At 37.5% G+C, this 25,243-nt stretch overlaps 2 protein-coding genes across 4 annotated transcripts in view; one reads left to right on the top strand and one right to left on the bottom strand.

The window, feature by feature from the left end:
• Positions 1 to 727: 727 nt before the first annotated feature.
• ZUP1 (zinc finger containing ubiquitin peptidase 1) lies at positions 728 to 25,216 on the bottom strand. 3 transcript variants are annotated; one of them, XM_060419471.1, is made up of 10 exons: positions 24,814 to 25,216; positions 20,535 to 21,107; positions 16,265 to 16,375; positions 14,209 to 14,330; positions 12,194 to 12,362; positions 9,161 to 9,349; positions 8,705 to 8,870; positions 3,980 to 4,131; positions 2,720 to 2,940; positions 728 to 969 (listed from the first exon to the last, which is right to left on the bottom strand). In XM_060419471.1, exons 2-10 carry the CDS (start codon positions 21,091 to 21,093, stop codon positions 922 to 924), a joined length of 1,737 nt encoding a protein of 578 aa, XP_060275454.1. In that variant the 5' UTR covers positions 21,094 to 21,107; positions 24,814 to 25,216; the 3' UTR covers positions 728 to 921. The 3 variants fall into 3 exon arrangements, with proteins under 3 accessions (XP_060275454.1, XP_004011226.3, XP_012037920.3); XM_004011177.5 differs by lacking the exon at positions 24,814 to 25,216 and adding an exon at positions 22,708 to 22,988; XM_012182530.4 differs by lacking the exon at positions 24,814 to 25,216 and adding an exon at positions 22,760 to 22,988.
• The window catches only part of KPNA5 (karyopherin subunit alpha 5), a 50,352-nt gene continuing 49,539 nt past the window's right edge, over positions 24,431 to 25,243 (top strand). The window contains exon 1 of the mRNA XM_004011176.5: positions 24,431 to 24,596. Within this exon, the coding sequence (XP_004011225.2) occupies positions 24,593 to 24,596 (4 nt within the window). The 5' untranslated portion in view covers positions 24,431 to 24,592. The remainder of the gene's footprint in view (positions 24,597 to 25,243) is intronic.

The following is a 25,243-nucleotide window of genomic DNA, read 5'->3' as shown; positions in this document are numbered from 1 at the left end:
ATGGCAGACAGTCAGTCACATGCTAATCAGATGTGCTCTCTCTGGAATCTGAAATCTAAGCAGACATTCTACCCCAACTCCTAACCTGATTGCCCCTGCTGTATTAGGCCATATTCTAGCCTCAACTGTTGCCTTTGTTCTAGAGTAGCTCCCTAGTTACCTGTGGATTCTGTGAACGTCTGATAATTTGAACGAATTCTCTTCTGCTTAAAACTGGCCAGAATAAGATTCTTGCTTCAACCTTAACTGGCAATCCTAACATGAAACTGAAAGATTCCTTCTTACAGGACACATTAAACATAAGACTCTCACAGTTATATAAGAGTGTAAATATTTAACAAAAGCAAATTACTCTTTTCAGAATTATGCCTATGAAGTATTAAGGTTCTTTCTATCTAGTGAGGAGGGAATTTCATTACATATATAATAATAACAGAATAAAGCAGAATGCTATAATGGTAAGAGCTTGGAGGTGAGACAGTCTGGGTTCACATCTTAGATTAGGGCCACTTTCTTGGGCAAATTACTAATCTCGCAAGTTTCAGCTTCCTCACAGGGCTAATAACAGTATTTGTCTCACAAAACTATAAAATATTTTGGAAATCAAACTAATTAATACATGCAAAATACTGAGAATACCTAACATAAGTTAGAACTCAACAAATAGTCATATGACTATAACACAAAACTAGTTTCTGAAACATGGATAAATCAAGAAATACAAAACTCACAATGCAAACAAGATATTTTATTGGAATAATTACTAAACAATGAAGCACTAAAGGTATAATTTAGACATTTCAGAAATTAAAATATAAATGGAGTATTTAGAAAATCCACAGATTCATATGTTGTATTAAGGTTAATACCAGAATTTGGAATAAAAAGTAAAATTCCACAATCACTGAAATGCTGACTTCTTCAAGGGATCTTCTCAGCTGTAAAGACTTGAGAAGCTTGTCTCCTAGCCTTGAAAAGAAATTTTAAAAATGTTAAGTAAGTTGACAAGTCAATTAATTAAAATATGCATTATCATCTAATATTAAAAAAAAACTAAAATCTGGGATTTTTTTTCAAGATAATGAAAATCCTGTAAGGAACAGTACAACTTCAAATTTAGGAAATTAGGAAATCATTTTTAAAGTCAAGCCATAAAAAATTAAAGAAAATTTGAGATAAAGATAAAATGCAAAAAATTAAAAAGAAAATATCACCTCTTTATGGAATAATGAATCAAAAGTAAAAATGTGGCTGAAACTCAGAAAGAGACAAGTAAATACAGGGAAGGAGAGATAAAGATGAGACTATGAGCAGAGAAATACTACCTACGCCTCTCTTTCAAGACCAGAAAAGTAACAGCCAAATAAAATACTCAGCTAAACTCCATCTTAGTATCTAACCTCATCTATGATCTCAAAAGTCATCTGTATATTGGCGAGCAAGCATCTTGCTTTTTCTAACAGTTAAAATTAACCTCTAACTTCATTCAGCCAAATAAATGAGAGGGTTTAAAAAAAGGAATGCAATTCTGGTATTTAAGTCATTGCAAAGAAACCTCTTTGCATAAACATTTGCAAAGAAACTTATCATAATTAAATTGAAGAACTTCTTCAACAATCCTTACCTTTATATCCCAAGTTGTGAGGCTAAAAAGATTACTCTAGCTCTCTCTCATTTCAAACAACTTTAATCCTTTCCCTCATGATCCTATTATTCTTCATTAATGCTCCTCTCTACTGGGTGTCTGTTCTCCCTTTGAAAGTGAAAGTCGCTCAGTCTTGTCCAACTCTTTGTGACCCCACAGACTATACAGTCCATGGAATTCTCCAGGCCTGAATACTGGAGTGGGTAAGTGTTCCCTTCTCCAGGGGATCTTCCCGACCCAGGGATTGAACCCAGGTCTCCCACATTGTAGGAGGATTCTTCACCAGTTGAGCCGTAAGGGAAGCCCTTCTCTCTTTAGAGGGAAACAAATGTGGAGTACTTAAGAGGGACTTTTTTTCTTCAAGATTAGAGAATTGTGCATTTTCTAGACTTGACATGCTACCATATAGCTTCTGTTTATACAAACAGAGGGGCTCCACTCCTTAGGAATTTTTCTATAATGTACTGCTCATCACTTAAATGCAAGGGATAAAGAGGCAACACTACTGGAGTTAATTTCTGGAACTGTATATATCCAGTAAGTATTATGTGTATGAACAGTTCTTGAATCTGAAAGAAAAACATGTCCCTCAGAGTACTTAACTCTCTCAATAGTGTGATAATTATACCTCCAATAGTACATCCAATATATCCAAGTGCCTAACATAGAGACTCAGGAATCTCTAGGATCACATTTAATCAACTAAGACCAATATGAGCTGAACTCCTTGATTAAGTTAGACTTTCTTATCATACTGTTGCCATTTTCATTACTCCCCTGATAATCAAAATTAAATAATGTATTATAAAATTAAATATTTTTATGAAGTTCTGAGCAAAGTATCTGACAATATTTGGGTATCATCTGAAATTTAAAGATGTCCATTCTGGAATTAAATGATGTAGTGAACAACAACAGATCTTTGCCAATCTAATGTTATAGAATGAGGTGTTAGGAGTTACAAAGGAATAACATTGAATTTTTTTTTTTATAACACTGATTTTTAACTTAAAAATTTTACACTCTGAAGTTCAACCTGTCCAAGCGTCACATGAAAAATATTTAGACACTTACAATTTTCTCCTCTGAAGAAAGCACACCTTCTACTGCCACTATCTGGTATTGCTTATGTTTTAAATTCCCCACAAACTTCCGTAGTTGCTTGAGACTGCTAACTTCCATGTCTTGCTTTAAGAGTTTCTGCATTTCTCGAGAAGGGCATCCAGGATCAAATACTAGTAAACATAATGTTCGGTTTTTTCTCTCTTCAATTCCAACAACTGTTCGACTATGACCTGTAGAAAAATAAAAAAAGAGTACAAATGTGCGAGAGATATCTATTTGAGCAGCTGTAAGTTACTACACACACACACACACACAGACACCCTATATATACTTTTTATGTGTGTTTCGTATATAAATACAGTCAGTCCCTCTGACATATTGGTTATCTGAGTTCTCTGAGTTCTCAGACACAAAACTTTAGTTCTACTGCCTAACCTCCAGTTTTCTTTCGTTCAATTTTAGTTTTCCAAAGGCTTCATGGCAAAATATTCTACTTCTACTATGTCAAATATTTTAGTTTCCTTTCCTAATCCCATAGTCCTTTTTATTCAAGTGATCTCAGATAAAAGGATTTGAAATTTAACTGCTGGGGAACAAAAACTCATGGTTCGAAAAGGTAGACAAAAGTTAATTTATATATAAGATAATTTCAATGGGAAGGGCTTAACTTTTATCCTAAACAATGAAATTCCTAACATTTACTTCTCTTTCTTCCTGTCAATTCAAATCATCCACTTGAGAAATTTCATGAAATACCCACACATTAGGCACTGTTCCACACAGTTCGTGACACAAAAGCAAACAAAATAAACGTGTCTGCTTTCATGGCGCTTACATTCTAATAGGAAGAAATGCTCCATAAACAAGGTACATGAGTAAAGTCTATATATGTTAGCTAAAGCAAAATAATGCAGGGAAGAGGGAAAGGATATGCCAGTGCTAGAAAGGGATAGAATAATGAGCTAAAAATTTTTAAAGGGTGGTCAGGGAAGCCCTCATTGAAGTGAGGTAAAGCCCTGAAAAAAATTAACGATGAATAATAAAGGAAGAGGTAGCCCTGAATCAGGTTGCCCCAAAGATATCAAGGATATCATCCATTACTGCAATGTATTATGATGACAATATAGCTCTACAAATCAGAGTAATGTCAGTATACTTCTCTCCTCTATTACCAGAATCTTAACATACCCTAAAGCAAAAGCTAATTAGTTGTCTTATATAAATAAATCATCTTATAAGTTACACTCAGTATCTATAAATCATACTAACCTTGATGCTGAAGATAGATAGGTGGTTTAGACGTACACACTGCTTTTGGACTTCCTTCTCTCTCTGAAGCATAGTAGCTCAATATCCATTCAAATAAGCGAGGGTGTGTACCCAAAGGACCAGTTGACTTGTGAAAGTCAACAATACGACACCTATAAAAAAATTGACAAAATGGATTATTTAGAAAATATTTTAAAAACTTATCAATGGAGTTATAAAATGCAAACATTTTAAATTAATTTTATTTCATCATTGTTTTCCTAAGAAGAAATAAAATTGTATTATTTATCTGAAAACTGTTATTTTAGGAGGAAATTCTTTAAATAACTTAAGGTTGATGACAGCTATCAAAGTTACAAAAATTTTCTCACACTGAAAATCTCCCTTCATAGTAAATGAGGATCATACCTGATTTTAAAGAGTCTACATATAACCTGAGACATGGGGACTTTTATTCTAAAGTCTCTAAACCTGATGATTAATTAGAAGTTGATTTTTAATTCCTCAGCAGCCATAAGAAGTTATCAAAATATCCTAAATATTTTTCCTGTCAGTTCTCTCAAATTTCAATAATAGACAAGAAAAGAATACCTGTAAAGATCACAGAAAACCTGTGTGTACCCCCATCTATATATCTATCTATCTACTATTTGGCAACAGACCATGCCGGTACTGTTTCCTCAAGAGGAAGTCAACCATGAATAAATCAAATTATTTTAACCAGGAGCATTATTTATACTTCTCAACAACTATTTTAAAAAGACTGAGTATAAAGGAAAGGAAAAACAATTAAAAGATTTATTTTCACTTTAAAGTATAGCACAGACATCCTATTCTTGTCTTTCTTGGCCATAAAGTTTCCAAATACACCCACATTGTACTAGTTGCTATCTTCAGCCTCAGTAAGTTTAATATTTACAACTTTCAGCTGATTATTCCTGAGCTTTAAATATTGAAATGAACTTCTGGAAAAGCTATTAACAAGTAAGAACAGTGATCTTGGGTTAGCAGTTGACTACAGGTTTAGATTTAAAATTTGAATGGTATTCTATGGATAAGTTCATATAGAGCAAAAGGAAAACATTTAAATAACTAGTAAACAAATTGAGGGTATAGTAATAGAAAGGCTTTACAAAGAACTAATTTATTTCAGGTACCAAGAAAACAGCATGATATATCAGGTACTTTAAACAGAAATTTTCCTTTCCTTAAAAATGACTTAAAAGCTCAAAATATGATATAGTATAAATAATCTGAAGGTGTGAACAGACTGGCAAAAAGGAAAAGAAGAAAAATTTAAAGGGCATTAAAACAGTCCTTTGAATTTAATAATTCAAGAAAGTTATTATACACACAGTCATTTTTCTATTTAAAATTTAAGAAGTATTTTTATCTCTGAATATAACTCATATATAGAAATGATGTAAAACACTGGCAAAATGACTTGGAAACAAACATAAAAGGAAATATACAGTCATGAAGCTTAAGGCAAACTTTCTATTAAAGATGATCATAAGCATTTATCTCTGACGCCTCTTGAAAGCGCGACAACGTAATACTGAAGGAGAAAATGATTTAAACACCTATGGAGAGAGAGAACAGGGTCTGACAAGAAACTGGCACACATTTCTGGAAAATGGATAGCAGGAGAGAGTAAACATAAAAGTGAACGCAGAGAAATAGAGACGACTTTCTTAAAACCCAAAAGAGGACAGAAGTTTAATGCACACCAGGTACTAGGCAGAGTAGTACTGAGGCTAAAAACCGAGATTAACTGGAAGGTTGAATAAACAGAGCAAGTCACTGATCAACTCCTCACCTAGTGGAGGAACTGTAGGCAAGAATGGACTCTGAGAAAAGAGCTCCCTCTTATAGTAATATTTGAGAGTCCCCAACCACATAGCAAACTTCCACCTGAGAAATGAAGTTTTCTCAACTACAAGCTCCATGAAACCCTACAGGACTGCCAATCAGCTTTTTTACTGCCTCATTCTTCACTTTAGGAAAAACAGTAAGGATTTTTAAAAGTTAGAAGAAAGTCTTCTAAATGAACAGACTAAAATAAATAGACATGAAACTAACTTAACATGGAGGAAACAGAAAAATGCAAGGAATAGAAAAATTTTACAACCATAAAAGGCCATGATGCTATGAAATTACTTCTTAAAATCAAAAAACATTATTGTTAAAATAAAAATTTCAATACAGTAGTGAGGAGATAAAGTTGAGAATCCAAATAATAAAACAAAAAGCAAAGATCAAAAAGTGAGACACAACCAGTGAATTCAAAAAGTCAAAAAAGTTCAGCGGCCAACAGGAGTGCCAGAAAAAAAAATAAAGAAACTGGAGAGATCATACTCATCAAACAACAGTGAACCCTTAAGCTCTTACTACATGCCAGTCACAGTCTAAGCACTATATTATCACTACAACTCTATGATGCAGTCACTATTTATATGCTCTTTTTTCAATGGTGGAACTAGGGTACGAACAAGTTAAATCATAGAGCTAATAAGCAGAGAGCTAGAATCAGTTGTAGGCAATTTTATTTCAAAAAGTCTAAGCTCTTAACCACTATGTGCTTAGTCCCTCAGTCATACTGAACTCTTTGCGACCCCATGGACTGTAGCCCACCAGGCTCCTCTGTCCACAGGATTCTCCAGGTACATCTTGCCTTCTCATTAAGTAATACTGACTGTTAGAAGCCAGTAGAGGAACAACTTAATCTGATCCATAAATGATTTTGAGTTAAGAATAATAGAGCAACACAAACTATCACTCAGTAATAAGCCTAGGTGTCCTTTCTTAGGAAGCTAATAAAGGAAGTGTTCAAGTAAAAGAGAATAATCCAAAAACGAGAGAGACATGGAATCCAGGAAAAACTCCAGGATCCAATTCAACAGAGTGAAGATATGCAACACGATTAGAGCTATGGAAAGAATCTAGAAGCAAACAACCCAGACTAGAGAAGGACAATCGGCTTCACGAAAAACGTCTCCAGGAATAAGGAGTTCCTCAGGTTACATAAGTGGAGTTTCTGCAAAAACTTGACCATGATGTAGACAAACAGTAAAAGGGAAAAGGGAAGGCAATTCTTAAGGAAAACTTTAAAAAGCTTTTCAGGAAAGATATAAAATCAGTGAATAATATTTACATAGTTATGACTCTAACTTAATAAAAACTGAGATTTAGCTGTATTATAAAAAGTGAGGAGAAACAGGTGGGAGATACAAGGAGAATGTAACAGAAAATGTCTAAAGCTGACAAACCAAGAAAAAGCCATGAAAGCATATCATTTAAAAACAATGAAAGTGACAGCCGTCTCTAAGAAATAAGACTTGAGAATAGAGAAGATCAAGAAGCAGGGTATGTGCGGTTGGTTTCCATTGTAAGTCTTTCATTTTATTATTGCTCCTTAATGTGAACTGTGAACTTCCAGATGTTCAGGCTGGTTTTAGAAAAGGCAGAGGAACCAGAGATCAAATTGCCAACATCTGCTGGATCATCGAAAAAGCAAGAGTTCCAGAAAAACATCTATTTCTGCTTTACTGACTATGCCAAAGCCTTTGACTGTGTCGATCACAATAAACTGTGGAAAATTCTGAAAGAGATGGGAATACCAGACCACCTGACCTGCCTCTTGAGAAACCTATATGCAGGTCAGAAGCAACAGTTAGAACTGGACATGGAACAACAGACTGGTTCCAAATAGGAAAAGGAGTACATCAAGGCTGTATATTGTCACCTTGCTTATTTAACTTGTATGCAGAGTACATCATGAGAAACACCGGGCTGGAAGAAACACAAGCTGGAATCAAGATTGCCAGGAGAAATATCAATAACCTCAGATATGCAGATGATACCACCCTTATGGCAGAAAGTGAAGAGGAACTAAAAAGCCTGTTAATGAAAGTGAAAGTGGAGAGTGAAAAAGTTGGCTTAAAGCTCAACATTCAGAAAACTAAGATCATGACATCTGGTCCCATCACTTCATGGCAAATAGATGGGGAAACAGTGGAAACAGTGTCAGACTTTATTTTTTTGGGCTCCAAATCACTGCAGATGGTTTTTGCAGCCATGAGATTAAAAGACGCTTACTCCTTGGAAGGAAAGTTAGGACCAACCTAGATAGCATATTGTAGCACAGACACATTACTTTGGCAACAAAGGTCTGTCTAGTCAAGGCTATGGTTTTTCCAGTGGTCATGTATGGATGTGACAGTTGGACTGTGAAGAAAGCTGAGTGCCGAAGAATTGATACTTTTGAACTGCGGTGCTGGAGAAAACTCTTGAGAGTCCCTTGGACTGCAAGGAGAGCCAACCATTCCATTCTAAAGGAGATCAACCCTGGGTGTTCCCTGGAAGGAATGATGCTAAAGCTGAAACTCCAATACTTTGGCCACCTCATGCGAAGAGTTGACTCACTGGAAAAGACTCTGATGTTGGCAGGGACTGGGGGCAGGAGGAGAAGGGGACGACAGAGGATGAGATGGCTGGATGGCATCACCGACTCGATGGATGTGAGTTTGAGTGAACTCTGGGAGTTGGTGATGGACAGGGAGGCCTGGCGTGCTGCGATTCATGGAGTCACAAAGAGTCGGACATGACTGAGCGACTGAACTGAACTGAAATTTTATTTTTAAACTATCCCTTTGATAAAAAACACAAACGACAAAAACTTCCTAGATATGACAATAACATTAACTTGGCTTTTTAGGTACATACTTTATCCTTAGGGAAGTGAGAAGGGTATATATTTCACATGCTCCAATCCAGGCCTTTGTTCCCTGTAACCTGTTATTAAGCTGAGAGGCACCCTGGGGATCAAAACCTTCCTTCCAAGCATCTTCAATCATAGACTGAATTTTTGGAATGCAAGGAACTGACATACCTAAAATTATACAAAGCAAACATGTAATATGACAGTTACTAAAGTACTGAATAATACTTAGCGGTATATCATATATTCTACAAGAACCTATCATTTCTAAGACAGTTATTTCTGACATCTACTATATCATTTTCTCTTCCTACAACCAGAATGAAGATTTTTAATGCAGATATCCACTAAAATACATCTTTATTAAAGCTATTAATTTTAATATGCATACTATATATTAATTCATTCCACATCATATGTACTTTATTAGATGGTAAATTCAGAGTCTGTATTTCACATACCTTTCAAGCTATCATCATAAGCATCATTTTGCAATAATGATGAAAGCAGCATTTGGAAATTTCTGTAACCACAACCCCAACCTTTATCACCAAAAGATGAATGAAAGTGATCCACTCCTGCAGAAAGCCACACACGCCTCACATCTGTGGCAGCATTCTGATAATACGTATAAAGCGCTTCCATAATTCCTAAAATGGAAAAGAGATTTAGGTTTAGAAGGCTATCACCTTTCTATGTCTGTCTCATACATTTCCAGTATCATTCTCTTTCTCAAGGCACATGTAAATCCTGCCAATTCCGTCTTCTACCTTTTTACTGACATAGTCTTAGTTATTGTCCTGCTTGTTTTACACAATGTAAGATTCCTAACACTAGCATATCACTTATTATGCTGAATTGAAATTGTTTGCCTTTTTTATTTCTGCAACATAAAAGTACACTGCTGAATGAATGTTCTTCTTATCTCTCCATTTTATTATACATTGTGCTGGACATCATTTTCTCTGAAGCTCAGTTCTAATCAATTTGCTCCCAATTCAAAAACTTCATTATGGTTTATCACAGTGAGTTGATTTTTATGTGACATAATTAGTTCCAGTTGGCATAAAAAAATACCAAGATCTACATGAAAGAATTGTTTTTATGTACATATATATACGTAATTATTTTAACTTTTTATTTTATATTGAGTATAGTTGATTAACATTAACAATGTGATAGTTTCAGGTATACAGAAAAGTGATTCAGTTATACATAACTGTTCTTTTTCAAATTCTTTTTCCCATTACGATTATTATATAATATTGAACAGAGTTCCTTGTGCTATGTATCTAATAAAGTAGGTCCTTGCTGGTTATCCATTTTAAGGGTATAAATATTTAAAGACAATATAAAAGGATATGTTTATGATATCAAAGATGGAGGAATTTCTTAAATAAGACACTTAAGACACAAGTAAAGGGAAAGACTGAGAAATCTGATTACATTCAAATTTAAAATTCTGCCTAATTAAAGACACCACATACAAAATTTGGGCTTCCCTGATAGCTCAGTTCGTAAAGAATCTCCTGCAGTGCAGGAGACCCCAGTTCAACTCCTGGGTTGGAAAGATCCACTGGAGAAGGGATAGGCTATCCACTCCAGTATTCTCAGGCTTCCCTTGTAGCTCAGCTGGTAAAGAATCCACCTGCAATGCGGGAGACCTGGATTCAAGGCAAATTATAGATTTGAAAAAGAAAACTGCTCCTCATATCATCAATGAAGAAATAATATCTTGAATACTTAACGGACTGCCAAAAATCAATAAGAAAAAGACAAACAACCCAATGGACACGAGAAAAGGGACTAGGTTATTTACAGAAGAAACGAACTCAGGAGTCATCAGAGAAATACAATTAAGTATCTTACCATTAAACGGCAAAAACTTAAACGTGTCACAATATAAAGTGTGAGTCAAAAACACAACGATCTAATGAAGGTTATAACCATTCTAGAAAACAACTTCATAATACTCTTAATGAAATTAATTATGCAAATGTCCTTTAATCTAGTATTTCTGGTCTGGATGTTAGAGAAACTTTTGAGGAGGAAGCCTGTTCATAATTTTTAAGAATAAAACACTGGAAACAATGTAAGTCATAACAGCAAATTCTATTCAGCAAAGTGAAAACAGCACAGTTTAAGAATCAACATATTTAAGCAAATCCAATCAGAGCACACATATTGTACACCAACCTACATATAGTTTAAAATATAAAAGATTATATATTATTATGGAAACTTACATACAAGATAAAATTACTAAAACATATATGAGATTGATAAATGCCAAATTCGGGATAATGATTCCCTTTGTGGAGGAGGAGAAATTAGAAATCAAAGAGGGGTACACAAGGGGTTTAAAATACATATAAAAGGTTTTACAGCTTAAAAACATTAAGTTTCATAAAAATTGGGTGGCAGGAACAAAGCTGTTTTCATATAATATTTTTTAACTATACTAACAGATATGTTTTTTATAAATGTGGAAGATATCAGGAAAAAATAGATTCTTTGGAACAAGACAGATCTGATGGTGAATACCAACTGGGCCAATAACTAGCTACACAACCTCACCTTCTGCTAATTTGCTTCAGTCATGTCTGACTCTTTGCAACCTTATGGACTGTAGCCCTCCAGGCTCCTCTGTCCATGGGATTTACCAGGCAAGAATACTGGAGTGGGCTGCCATGCCCTTCTCCAGGGGATCTTCCCAACCCAGGGACTGAAACTGCATCTCTTTATGTCTCCTGCATTGGAAGGCAGGTTCTTTGGTAAGCGCCACCTGCGAAGCCCAACCTTACCTTAGGAAAGTAATTTAATCTAAGACACAATTTCCTCATCCAGAAAAATCTAATACACAAGATTTTTCTTTTGAGAGTTACATGACACAATATATATATATACAGGTCTTAGTGTCTAAAACTATACTGAACAATATGGCAGAAACTATTTGCATACGGTTATCTGAACACCTGAAATGTGGCTTGTCCAAACTCAGATGTTCTGCAAACTAAAATACACACTGCATTTTAAAGACTGTACAAAGATTGCAAAATACTGCACTGATAATTTTTAATACTGATTACACACTGAAATATATTTTGGATATACTGGAAAAATATTAAAATTAATTTTACCTAGTCTTTATTTTTCTAATGTGACTATTGGAAATTTAAAATTATTTATGTGGCTCACTTACATTCTACTAGACAGCAATTGTCTGGAAAATAGTAAGCTTTCAATAAAAACTATTCTCAAAGGTCTGTTTTCAAATGTCAAGTAAATTGATACAAGATAAAAGTGAATCATTTACTATAAAAATAAAAGGTCAGGAGTTTTAAAACAACACACAAAAAAATTATTTGAACACCTGGTCTCACCTAAAACTATATAAACTGTGGGTTGTGAAAATCAAGCACAATTCAAATAATCCTATTACTTCAGTGATGTATGCAATATTAAAACCATGATTTGGATGTTTAAATACTCACCAGATGTTTTTGTTTTTCCATCATCAACACCAATAGCTAGTGATTCCATCATATCAGCTTTTCTTCTATGAAATTCAGATGGATGCATTCTTCCCCTATTTACTTCTATCTCCATATTTCGTAGCTGCTGTTGTTTGTACCCTCCAGAATTATCTAAACCATATTGTCTCTATTGAACATAAAAACAAATGACTTAATTTTTATGTCCCTTTATATCAATGAGGTGAAAAATTTACCACTATTTTATACATCTGGAAATATATTTTGAAACATTCTGGTTTATAGACTTCTATATGAGTCAACTTACAGATTTTTATGAAAAATAATCACGCACACAAAAAAATCCTTGAGTTAATTAATAACAGCCTTTCTCTATAAACAACCATCATGGCAAGAGACTTGTTTTCCTTGAAGTAGGGAAAGTAGAGAATCCAATCTTCCTGTTAATAGTAATGTGAAAAGCAGATGAGTTCTGACCATATTGCTGATTTTTTTCAAGACAACCTGTCAAGGAACCTGTACTTGTTACCTGGTTCCTAGGCTAGCCTAGAAAGGCCTATTTAATCAACAATTCACTCAGGTATTTATTCTATGCAGTAAATGAACTATGTTTTTGCACACTGACAGAAAACCTAAAATAATATGTTAAAACAGCCCCTACAAAAATATTTCTGAGATCTAAACAACTAACCTGCAAAGTTACATAATCAACTTATACTCTCCTAAACATTGAAAACTGTTGTATTGATAATATAAGGTAGAGAAGATATAGGAAAAGTCAACTTTTTTCTCCTCTGAATCTTGGTGGGAAAATAATTATGCAAATAGATGAACCATGGATGAGAAAAATAGCCTAAATTAGATATTCTAAAGAAAGAATAGCCATGTGCAAGAAATCAGAGGGAAAAAAGTTAGAGGTCAAACAAGTTCAGGAAGATTATGATATGTACAATGCATATTAGTATATTAAAGGCTTTAAGAAGACATCAGGTACACAAACCTGTTTAATTGAACATTTTCAAACCATTCATAAACCCTTTTTATTCAGACATTATCCTATAAGCACATAGAAAAAGAACATTTAAAATCTATGAGCATTATTAGCAAATGACTACGTAGTCCACAGCAAGTTAGGACTGAAAAGAGTCGTAAAAGCTGTTAAAATATAAAAGCTACCAGTTTAGTTCAGTAGATACTACCATTCACCTAAGATAGGCTCAAACTTCATAAAAAAGCATTTGCCATTAAAAGTGGTTCTTTCTAAATTCTTGAACTTCAGTCACTAAAAGAATTTAAGACTCAGAAGACATTAATTCTAAGTTTCTATTTTAAGTATTTTTGCAAACATTTAAAATTCTGAGTCTCAATTTCTTAGTTTTCTCCAGTAACATAGGTTTAAAAGTAGGCTTCACCATTTCATACTGCCCAATCCTGAACAAGTTAAGCTACATAAAGCACTCTTTGTTTCCATTTCTTCCTCTGCTGTTCAAAAAAAAAAAACATCTAAAATAACTTCATGGAGTATGGAAGACTGTAAGATACTTTACATCAGGGTCCCCAACTCCAGGGCCACAGACGGGTACCAGTTCATGACCTGTTAGGAACCAGGCCGCACAGCCGGAGATAAACAGTAGGTGAGTGAGCAAAGTTTCATCTGTTTTTACAGCCGCTCCCCATCACTTGCATTACTGTCTGAAACTTTTGTCAGACCAGCAGCAGCATAATAAACATAATGCACTTGAATCAACCTGAAACCATTCTCCCTGCCACTCCAGGTCCATGAAAAAACTGTCTTGGTCCCTGGTGCCAAAAATGTTGGGGACTGCCACTTTATAAGAAGTGTTTGCTCCAGTATGTAAATGAATGGTGGTTGTTATGAACTATAAAAAATACACGTAAAAAATATTTTGTATTATAATAAAGACAAAAATAATAAACTAAAGTTTTAACAGCATGTTTGAAAAATAAGAACTCTAACTGAACCAAAATAATATAATTATTATTAATCGTTGTACCTGCAGCTTCTGAAATTCTTCCATTTCTTGTCTTGATTCTTGAGATCTCCTCTTTCTGTCTTCTTCTTGTTGAAGCTGTTGAGCCAACTCTAGATCTCTAGAACACTGGACTCTATTCACACCTATCATATATTTTTAATATTTAGAATAAAAGATTGAAATCAAGGCTCAATTATATGTTAGTACATATTTTTTAAATGGAGTAAAGGCTATTATTTTGCCGTTTATTCATGACTATGATGTCACAGAAATACTGAGTATAAATCCAGCAGAACTTGAACTGCCTCTGTAAGGGTACAACCTTCACTTAAATCACTAATATTCACTGAGTGTTTAGGCTGTGACAAACACGTCTCATTAATTCTCATTAAATATCTCATTTGTATCTTCATAACAGTTAGGAAATATTATTACCTGTTGAAGAAACCGGAACTTGAGAGAAATTAAGTAGCACCCTGAAGTGGTGCCCCTCATTAATACATATAAGGCAGATTAGTTTTTAAGAGAAATACTTGGTGGGGAGGAGGGGAGGATGGAAATAATTAAGAGAATAAAAAAACAAGTGAGCAAAGTACAGATATTAGATCATAACCTAATGTCTGACCTCAAGCAAATAGTATAACTTGCCCATTTTGCTCTCTATCCAGTGTCCTACACATCTATTATTCAGTGCCCTCTGGCTAGCATCTCCTAGACCTCTCAATTTGATGGTTTAATTATGTATCTGAATATTCTTTCTTTCCCTTCAAATCGCTCAGCCTCTGATACCTCTTCCTAATTGGTCCCCACTTTTACTGGCGGAAATACACAATCCAAAACTGATTTTTAGCATACTTATGAGGCTATCTACAGTGATTCACTCAGATTCACCTCAGACTCCAGCCTATGGAGTACACATAGCCTATGTGTAAGCCTATGGAGGTTACAGAAAATAACTCATGTACCCATACAAAGCTTGGGTCTCCCTGGTGGCTCAGTGGTAAAGAATCTGCCTGAGACCCGGTTTAGATCCTGGAGTTGGGTAGATCCCCTGGAGGAAGGCATGGCAACCCACTCCAGTACCCCTGCCTAGAGAATACCATGGACAGAGGAGCCTGGTGGGTTGCAGTCCATAGGGTCACACAGAGTTGGACAGGACTGAAGTGACTCAGTAGCAACAGCAGCATACAAAGCTTATCATAAACAAAGAATTATCAGAAACTCAACATCAGAGTTATTCTTCCACCGTAATTAGTAAAGAACTGTTCCACCTTTACTCCAGCAATTCTCATCTTGGTATTAGGCTGAGTGATCGGGTAATGCTGTCCATGGATATCACTAACTGTACTAGGATCGCTGATAATGAATACTAGAAACCTCTGCAGTAACAGGAGATATCTATGTGCCTTAAGAAACTGATATCCAGTAGAACACAATTGGTTTCTCTTTTTGTCTACTTTATATTTTGTTTCAATGGAATTGTGAAACTCATATAGGATCTTTCCATTTCTAAGGCACCATCATGATTACTTAATCAATGCCACTAGCAAAAAAGATAGGGAAACAGAAGAAAATTTTAGAATTTCTTATAAAACTAGTCAGTGGTAATAAAGAAGCTAGAAGAGTAGTTGAAAATGTACTTGAAAAACTTTGAAGTCATATACTTCACATTCTTTTTAAAATGACATGTGCCATATGGCAGCTTCTGAGCTCATAAACAATTTTTACTGATAAGATGTTAAATTCAATTACTTCCAGCTGCTGGAAGAATGGCCTCAACTTTTAAATCAAAAAGATTTTAAAAATGGTACAATTTCATTATCTTCTGATGTTCTGGGTCAAAACCCTGGATGCACACCCCTAATTCAATTGCTCGTCACACCAGTTAATCCTTTACAATCTTTTCTGTGAAAAATCTTTGACAAGTTGAAGCTGTATGAAAAATTTTTTAAGGGACAGATTTATTTTTAACCAATGTGTTTTCTTCCCCTCTATAATACTAATCTAAAAAGTAGATAATGTCCTAGGAAGTAGAAATTAAATCATAACATCCTTATCTTTAAACATATAGTCATACCTTGTCCAAAGCTGCTTTCTTCCAAATGCAAGTCAACATGTTCCTGCAGAATATGGTAGTTTGTACAGATGAGCCCACACATAGGGCAGTCATAGAGTAGTTGATTACAGTCTGGATTAGAAATATAATTTAGTTGGTTTTATTTTTAAAATCTTTAGATTTTTCACATCAAGTCAAAGACTGTCTACTACTCACTAACTTTATTAAGTAAAAGCTCTTTGTAGCTGGATTTAAAGCAATTTTCTACTTCTAGATGAAAGACTGAGCATAAGCACAAACCTCTTATCACTACAGTGAAAGAAAATATTAATTATAAATATTCAGCTCTGTAGTCAAAATAAGAAAAGTAGAAAGGAAAAAAAAATGGTAAATAGCAGTCAGTCTAGATATGGATTTTGGGGGCTGGATTCTCAGTACCCTCCAAACTAAGTGGTGATATGCAGAATTCAAGCATTCAGCACAAAGCTGGGCACGGATCAAATGCCCTAGTTGGAAGCATAAGATCAAAGAGCTGCATCCATTAACCAGTACCTCAGACAGACAGGTACAACTTGCCCGAGAGAGAAATGGTACCTCTATAAGACCAAGACCTAGCTGATACTGGGTACAGATGATGTTATTAGAAAATTACAAATTAAAATAAAACAACACTACATATATATTAGAATGACCAAAATCTGGCTAGTCAAAATCTGTATGATCAAAACTCTGGTTTTTCCTAGTCATGTATGGATGTAAGAGTTGGACCGTAAAGAAGACTGAGCACTGAAGAATTGGTGCTTTTGAACTGTGGTGCTGGAGAAGACTTCTGGGGGTCCCTTGGACAGCAAAGAGATCAAACCAGTTAATCCTAAAGGAAATCAACCCTGAACATACATTGGAAGGACTGATGCTGAAGCTGAAGCTCCAATACTTTGGCCACCTGATATGAAGAGTCAGTTCTTTGGAAGAGACCTTGATGCTGGAAAAGACTAAGGACAAGAGGAGCAGGTGACAGAGAATGAGATGGTTGGATGGCATCACTGACTCAATGGACAGGAGTTTGAGCAAACTCAGGGATATATTGAAGGACAGGGAAGCCTGGTGTGCCACAGTTCATGGGGGTCACAAAGAGCTGGATGTGACTTAGTGACCGAACAACAACAAAATCATTGACAACACCAAATGCTGACAAGGACATGAACTTTCATTCACTGCTGGTGCGAATGCAAAATGGTCTAATCCCTTTGAAAAAGTCTGGCAATTTCTTATAAAACCAAACATACTATTACTACATGATCCAAAAATCACGAATTCCCTTGTGTTTACCAAAAGGAATTGAAAACTTCTGTCCACACAAAAGCCAGTATAGTTTATAGCAGCTTTATTCGTAATTGCCAAAACTTGGAAGCATCCAGAGGGACCTTCAGTAGGTGACCAGATACTGAACTGTGGAACATCCAAAAGAATATTATTCAGTTAAAAAAAAAGCTATTAAGCCATAAAAAGACATGGAGGAATCTTAAATGCACATTGCTAAGTAAAATAAACCAATATGAAAAAGCTACATGGCATGTGATTCCAATTATATGACATTCTAAAAAAGGCAAAAATATGTAGACAGTAAAAAGATCAATGGTAGCCAGTGGCCACAGGGAGCGAAGGATGAACAGGTGGAGCACAGGGGATTTTCAGGGCAGTGAAGCTATTCTGTATGATACTAAATACTAAATGGTGGGTTCATGTCATTATACATGTGTCAAACCTGTGTATATCACCAAGAGTGAACCCTAATATAAACATGGGCGTTGGGTGATATTGACATCAATGCAGATTCACTGACTTTGACAAATGTATCACTTGGTATGGGTTGTTGAATGCTTGAGGAGTTTAGGAGGATATAGGGACAGGGGGTACTTGGGTACTCCCTGTACTTTCTACTCAATTTTACTGTGAACCTGAACTTTCCTAAAAAATAGCATTTATTAAAATTCAAAAAATGAATATATGCCCTCTCCTTCAGTTCAGTTCAGTGCAGTTGCTCAGTCATCTCTGACTCTTTGCGAACCATGAATCACAGCACGCCAGGCCTCGCGGTCCATCACCAACTCCTGGAGTTCACTCAAATGCATGTCCATTGAGTCAGTGATGCCATCCAGCCATATCATCCTCTGTCATCCCCTTCTCCTCCTGCCCCTAATCCCTCCCAACATCAGGGTCTTTTCCAATGAGTCAACTCTTCGCATGAGGTGGCCAAAGTACTGGAGTTTCAGCTTCAGCATCAGTCCTTCCAATGAACGCCCAGGACTGATCTCCTTTAGAATGGACTGGTTGGATCTCCTTGCAGTCCAAGGGACTCTCAAGAGTCTTCTCCAACAACACAGTTCAAAAGCATCAATTCTTTGGCGCTCAGCTTTCTTCACAGTCCAACTCTCACATCCATACATGACCACAGGAAAAACCATAGCCTTGACTAGACGGACCTTTCCTGGCAGAGTAATATCTCTGCTTTTGAATATACTATCTAGGTTGGTCATAACTTTCCTTCCAAGGAGTAAGCGTCTTTTAATTTCATGGCTGCAATCACCATCTGCAGTGATTTTGGAGCCCCCAAAAATAAAGTCTGACACTCCACTGTTTCCCCATCTATTTCCCATGAAGTGATGGGACCAGATGCCACGATCTTCGTTTTCTGAATGTTGAGCTTTAAGCCAACTTTTTCACTCTCCTTTCACTTTCATCAAGAGGCTTTTTAGTTCCTCTTCACTTTCTGCCCATCAGGGTGGTATCATCTGCATATCTGAGGTTATTGATATTTCTCCTGGCAATCTTGATTCCAGCTTGTGCTTCTTTCAGCCCAGCATTTCTCATTGTGTACTCTGCATGTAAGTTAAACAAGCAGGGTGACAATATACAGCCTTGAGGTACTTCTTTTCCTATTTGGAACCAGTCTGTTGTTCCATGTCCAGTTCTAACTGTTGCTTCCTGATCTGCATATAGGTTTTCTCTCCTTAACCTTTCATAAAAATTATTCAAATGAATCAGACTTAAATGTAAAATTCAAAACTTCTAGAAGATAACATGGGAAAGGTGACCTTGGGTTTGGCAGAGTTTTGAAACAACACCAAAAGCACAACCCATGAAAAAAGAAATCAAATAAGGCAAACTTCATTAAAAGTAAAAACTTCTGTGAAAGACACTGTTAAGAGAATGAAAAGACAAGTCTTAGACTGAGAGAAAATATCTGTGAAATATCTGCAAAATCCAATAAAGGACTTGCATCCACAATATATAAATTATTCTTAAAACTCAACAGTATCAAAGAAACACATGATTCTAAATGTGTATGCACCAACAACAGAGCCTCACAATATATGAAACAAGTCTGATAGAGCCTAAAGGAAAAACAGACAAATATACTGGGATATATAGATATATATAGATCATAATAGGGAACTTTAAGCTCCTTCCAAAAACTGGTAGAACTGCTGGACAGGAAATCAGTAAGGACATGGAAGATCTGAACACAATCAAACAACACACTCTGACAAATATAGAACATTTGATCCAACAACATCAGAATTTTTTTTCTTCAAATGTCTATGGAACATGTGAACATGTGCTAAAACAGACCATATCCCATATCTTAGGCCATAAAACAAGTTTAAATAACTTGAACAAATTCAAAAGAACTTAAATCATAGTTTGCTCTCTGATCAAAAAAGAATCAAAGTAGAACTCAGTAACAGAAAATCACAATCCCAGAGAATCCAGATGCCACTGGCCTGGGTAGTAAATAAAAGAATACCCTCTGGAAACTGGTCTTCCCTGTGGCTTAGTTGGTAAAGAATCTGCCTGCAATGCAAGAGACCCAGGTTCCATCCCTCGGTTGGAAAGATCCCCTGGAGAAGGAAATGTAACCCACTCCAGTATTCTTGCCTGGAGAATTTCATGGACAGAAGAACCTTGTAGGCTATAGTCCATGAGATCACACAGAGTCAGACAGGACTGAGCAACTAACACTTTCATTTTCACTTTCTTCCTCTGGAAACTAGACTGTGAGTCTGCTTCTCCTCAAGTTTCTACAGCTACTTTCGAAGTAGATGAAACATTTGTTTGTATCAAAACTCTTTTCCGTTATAGTAGTTTCATATTATAATTGGCAAATGAGCAATGCTATAAACTGAAATTAAAAACACATTTGTAGTAATCTTATTTACAAACCAACTTTTGGGATACTACATATTAAATTGAGACTAATGCTACTTATTATATAAAATGAATACTTTACCTTCTAATGGAGTGTCTAAAAGATCAGCATGCTTTGTTTTCACATGAGTTTCCATATCTTGACTATTATCTTCTATTTTTTCACAGAATGGACATTCAGGAGGACTGTACATCGTTTCATAAATTGATTCTTTAATTTTGGTTCGGTCAGACTGTCTTTCCGTACTTTTCAGGAATTTTCTAGATTCAGTTAAGTTCTCTGAATAAAAGTCTTTATGTTTTAAAGTACCATCCTCAGGCAGGCTTTGAGCTGAAATCTTCGGCTGATTAGATGCACAAGCTGAATGAACACTTGAATTAATGTCTGCTCTACACTGTAGGCTGCTGTCCTTCCTGTTATCGGAAGTTCCATACTGTATTGTATTAATCCTCTCAAAGTTTCTTTCTAGTTCATTTTGCTCAAAATGAGCAGTTTCAATATGAAAACACATTTCATCATAATTTACACCTGACAACTTGCAAAATGGACATATAACTTCATTTTCCATGTGAACAGTTAGGTGAGCCTTCATGTCTGGTTCTGAGGATACTGTTTCACCACAAATATCACAAGATAGCATGGTAGAGCAGGTAACTAGAAAAGAATACAATGTTATTTATGTTAGAAAGTAAGAGCTGAAGAAAAAGAAAATACATTTTATAAAAGGATTTGGAACAACTATATATGTTATTTATGACTAGATTATTTAGATGAAGAAATTTTCAATGTCCTTACTGTTCCTCAAATATACTAATTTATTTATAAATCTCAACTACTGTATTTCAAGTTAATGGTTTGGATAAAACAAAGGCAAAGCGAAAGTGAAGTTGCTCAGTCGTGTCTGACTTTTATGGACTGTAGTCCATCAGGCTCTTCCATCCATGGGGTTTTCCAGGCAAGAATACTGGAGTGAGTTCTTATTTCCTTCTTCAAGGGATCTTCCTGACCCAGCCCTGGGTCAGATTCTTTACTCTCTGAGCCACCAGGGAATCCCTAAACAAAGGCAATGATACTGCAAATTGAAATAAAAAATTTTTCAAAAATTTCAGTGTGTCTGGACTGAGGTAAAGAAAAAATAATGTATATAAACTCACCCAGGTAAAATAAGCCAAGTAAGAGAAAACAAAGAGAAGAAACCTTATCAACCAATATATCTAAATACAAAAACTTTAAAGTTAACAATCAGTTGCGCAAATAAACAAATTCCATAATAGCAGCTAACAGTTGAAGAGTTTTATATGTCAAACTAATTAAAGCACCATTACTATCATTCTGGGCTTCACTGATGGCTCAGCGGTAAAGAATCTACCTGCAATGCAGGAGACGCAAGTTGGATCCCTGGGTCGGGAAGATCCCCTAGAGGAGGGCATAGCAACCCACTCCAGTATTCTTGCCATGAAAATCCCATGTACAGAGGAGCCTGTCAGGCTATAGTCCATGCGGTTGTAAGGACTGAATTGACTGGGCACACACGATCATTCTAAATGAAGGAAACTGGCTCAAAGTCACCAGCACCAGAAAATGATTAGCCCAAATGCTAACCCAGTCAGGCTCCAGAGGTGCACTCTCCACCCAAAACATAAAAGCACAGTGAACACAGTTAAAAAGAGCACTGATTCCAGAGTCAAGAGAACTGCGTTATAATCTCAGGTTTCATAATTTTAGATGACACACCTCCCCTTTCTGAGGTTCGGCCTACAAAATGAGTTACACTGAATCAGCAGTCACTTCTGGGCTTTACAAATTTCTGGCTCTGACACAAATTTTGCTAAGAAGTTTTTCAAAAGCAAGCACAGTCACAACCTTTCTACTACCTAGACTATCTTTCAGCTAGAAACTGTTTTAAAACAAAGAGAAAGTGAAAATAAGGAAACTATCCCCACTATTTAAATAAATTTAGTTTAATAAGATCGCCCAACTTCGTCTCCCTGCCCCCCACCCCTTTTCCTCAGACAAGTGAAAACAGTCTCTGATTTTGATGTAAATTCTCCCAAACCATCAGTGCAAAGAACGTGACACTCAGAGAATTTTCTTCTTTTCCCGGGCCGGGACCCAGAATGGTGTGCTTGAGCTCCCCAACACTTAGAGCAAGTGGATGACACATGTGTGGAGGTCGGCGGAAGGTGCCGGAGCCTGCCCAAAGGTCCATGGCAACGTCCCAAGGCCAGGATATGAAACCAGTCCCGATACTAACTGGGTCAAAGCATTCGGCCTAGGGATCCAGGGCTGGGACGGTCAGTTCCTACCGGCCTGAAGAGCCGGCCGCTGTCACACTGCCCTTCTTCTTCGGATCCCGCAGCAGATGCCGTCTGGCTCGCGGGCAAAGGAGTGCTGCGCGCTGTCGATTCCCTTTCCCGGCCTGAAAAACTGAGGTAGGCCCTTATTTTTACCCAGACACTGACGGTTAACCGAGAAGAGAACCAGCGACTCTGAAAAGCCTCAGCCTCCGGACGCACATTCAAAAAAGCTTTTCCTCTCTTCCCCGGAAGAGAAGGAATCCCAGCATGAACCTCTGCACGCTGATCTGGGTCGTGGTGGATTGTGGGAGTCGTAGTCGTTTCCCCGTCAAGGTTCCAACGCCTAATTTAAGACGAGACACTAGACTCAGAGGTCTCTATGAATGAATTCTCAGGTTGTGTCCTAAGGCATTACACGAATCCACAATATCCACTGTCAATGGCAACACACTCCAGCACTCTTGCGTGGCAAATCCCATGGATGGAGAAGCCTGGTAGGCTGCAGCCCGTGGAGTCGCTAGGAGTCGGACACGACTGAGCGACTTCACTTTCACTTTTCACTTTCCTGCATTGGAGAAGGAAATGGCAACCCGCTCCAGTATTCTTGCCTGGAGAATCCCAGGGACGGGGGAGCCTGGTAGGCTGCCGTCTCTGGGGTCGCACAGAGTCGGAGACGACTGAAGCGACTTAGCAGCAGCAGCAGGGCCTGACTGAGTAGCACTCTCACATTATCAAGCAAGGGCTTATAATGTTACAGCGTGCCAAAGTCCTCTAACTATGGAGGGTGGCAAAGACCTGTTCTTGCTTCACGGTTACAAGATAACGCTATTTTGATCCCTGAATTAAAAATATGAAACAGCTCTTGGTACTTAAAAAATACAATATCAGAATTTAAAAAATCATATTAATAGAGAGCTGTAAGATAACCCAAAATTTTCTCAGAAAAGAGAACAAAAAGAACAAGAGATGGAAAACAGAAGCTTCTTTGGGGAAGGAATCATGTGTTATTTATCTTGCATATTCTGTGCCTAGAACTACATAGAGAAAACAACCTGTTTTCAATACTGCTTGTTCAACCCCAAGGTTGAACCATGTGTTGAACAAGGCTGTATGTGTGTTATAAAAAATCAAGAGTACTTTACTTGGAGTTATTTCATACATCAGTGGCTACTATTTTGCAAAAAAAAAATCCACAGATGTCACGGCATCCAAAAATTTTCAACTGAAAGGTTGAAACAAATGAGCAGAGAAGATAGGAAGAAGTGAATGAGGTTGAAGAAAATGAAGCTCCACGAGGTCAGGATTTTTATCCGTTGTGTACACTATTGTACCTCCAACATCAAATCAAGTCTGGCACAGATTAGTCCCTCCGTCAATACTACGTTGTAAAATGAATAAATGAATGGATGGAAGCTTGGGCGGATGGATGAACAAAAGAACGAACGGGTGAATGACAGAACTGGCAGGGAGCACTACTGCTGTCAGGGCAGTAGGACACACTTCTGCCACAGCAACGCGCAGAGTTAAAATCCCAGAGTCTAGAAGTCGCCGGATCCTCCATGAGTGGGTGGGGCTGGGGCGTCCGCGTCTCTCCGCCCCTCTGCCTGTCGGAGCAGCAGCTTCGCGGCCGCCGCCGCCGCCGCCGCCACCGCTGCCGCGTGCAAGGGCTTCTGGGAGCCCAGACTTGGGGGTCTAGAGTAAGGGGCGCAGGAGGCCGCCATCTTGCGTTGTGAGCCTGGTCTCTGTACTCATAGCTAGGGGCGGAGGGCTGACCCCACAGTTACCGCAGCAGCCGCCACAGCCGGAGACTGGGAAGTCAGGGCGCCGGCTAGTGCCACATTAATGGGTAAGTGGGAGTGACACGCCAGGTGGGGTGAGCCTCGGGTTTGGTCCTTTCGGAAGCTACTAGGTCCTGAGGCCACTGTTTTTATCTTCCCCTACAATTGGAGAAGGAAATGGCAACCCACTCCAGTGTTCTTGCCTGGAGAATCCCAGGGACGGGGAGCCTGGTGAGCTGCCGTCTCTGGGGTCGCACAGAGTCGGACACGACTGAAGCGACTTACCAGCAGTAGCAGTAGCAGCAGCAGCAGCAACAAAGGGTTCCGGGCCGGGCCGGGTCCTCTCAGCTTTTCCAGAGGGAGACAGCGGTGGCGGGGGCGTGGCGGCCAGACCTTTCCCTTGAGGACGCGAAGGCGCAGGGAGCTCAGAGCCTCCCCGAGAGCCAGGCTGATGATGCTCAGGAGCTTTAGGCACAGGATCCTCTCGCCGCTCTGCTCCGCTGTCTCTCGGCAGTTATTAGTATTTTTTTTTTCTTTCGGTACATGGTCTTATCGGACGTTGCCTGCCACTTCAGGGGCTCAGCAATCTGTTCCGCTTGTTAGAAGTTCTTTTGTGTCCAGAATAAGGCAGGTTCAGCCCCAGGGGCCTACGTGTCGCACCCTCTACGTCCAGCGCTGCCGTCCACCTGGCGCAGATGCCTGGAAGGGCTCAGTG

The sequence above is a fragment of the Ovis aries genome, chromosome 8, assembly GCF_016772045.2.
Source record: "Ovis aries strain OAR_USU_Benz2616 breed Rambouillet chromosome 8, ARS-UI_Ramb_v3.0, whole genome shotgun sequence".
NCBI lineage: Eukaryota > Metazoa > Chordata > Mammalia > Artiodactyla > Bovidae > Ovis > Ovis aries.
The sequence above is the reverse complement of the archived record's forward strand: the minus strand, read 5'-3'. Positions and strand labels throughout refer to the sequence as shown.

Bases quoted from the DNA above. Each gene is read 5' to 3' on its own strand.
- ZUP1 (XM_060419471.1), bottom strand. From the start codon at position 21,093: ATGCTATCTTGTGATATTTGTGGTGAAACAGTATCCTCAGAACCAGAC. The intron at 14,331-16,264 runs GTATGACTATAT...AATATATGATAG, and splicing joins AGAAAGCAGCTTTGGACAAG to GTGTGAATAGAGTCCAGTGT. The intron at 2,941-3,979 runs GTTAGTATGATT...ATTTTTCTACAG, and splicing joins TATCTATCTTCAGCATCAAG to GTCATAGTCGAACAGTTGTT.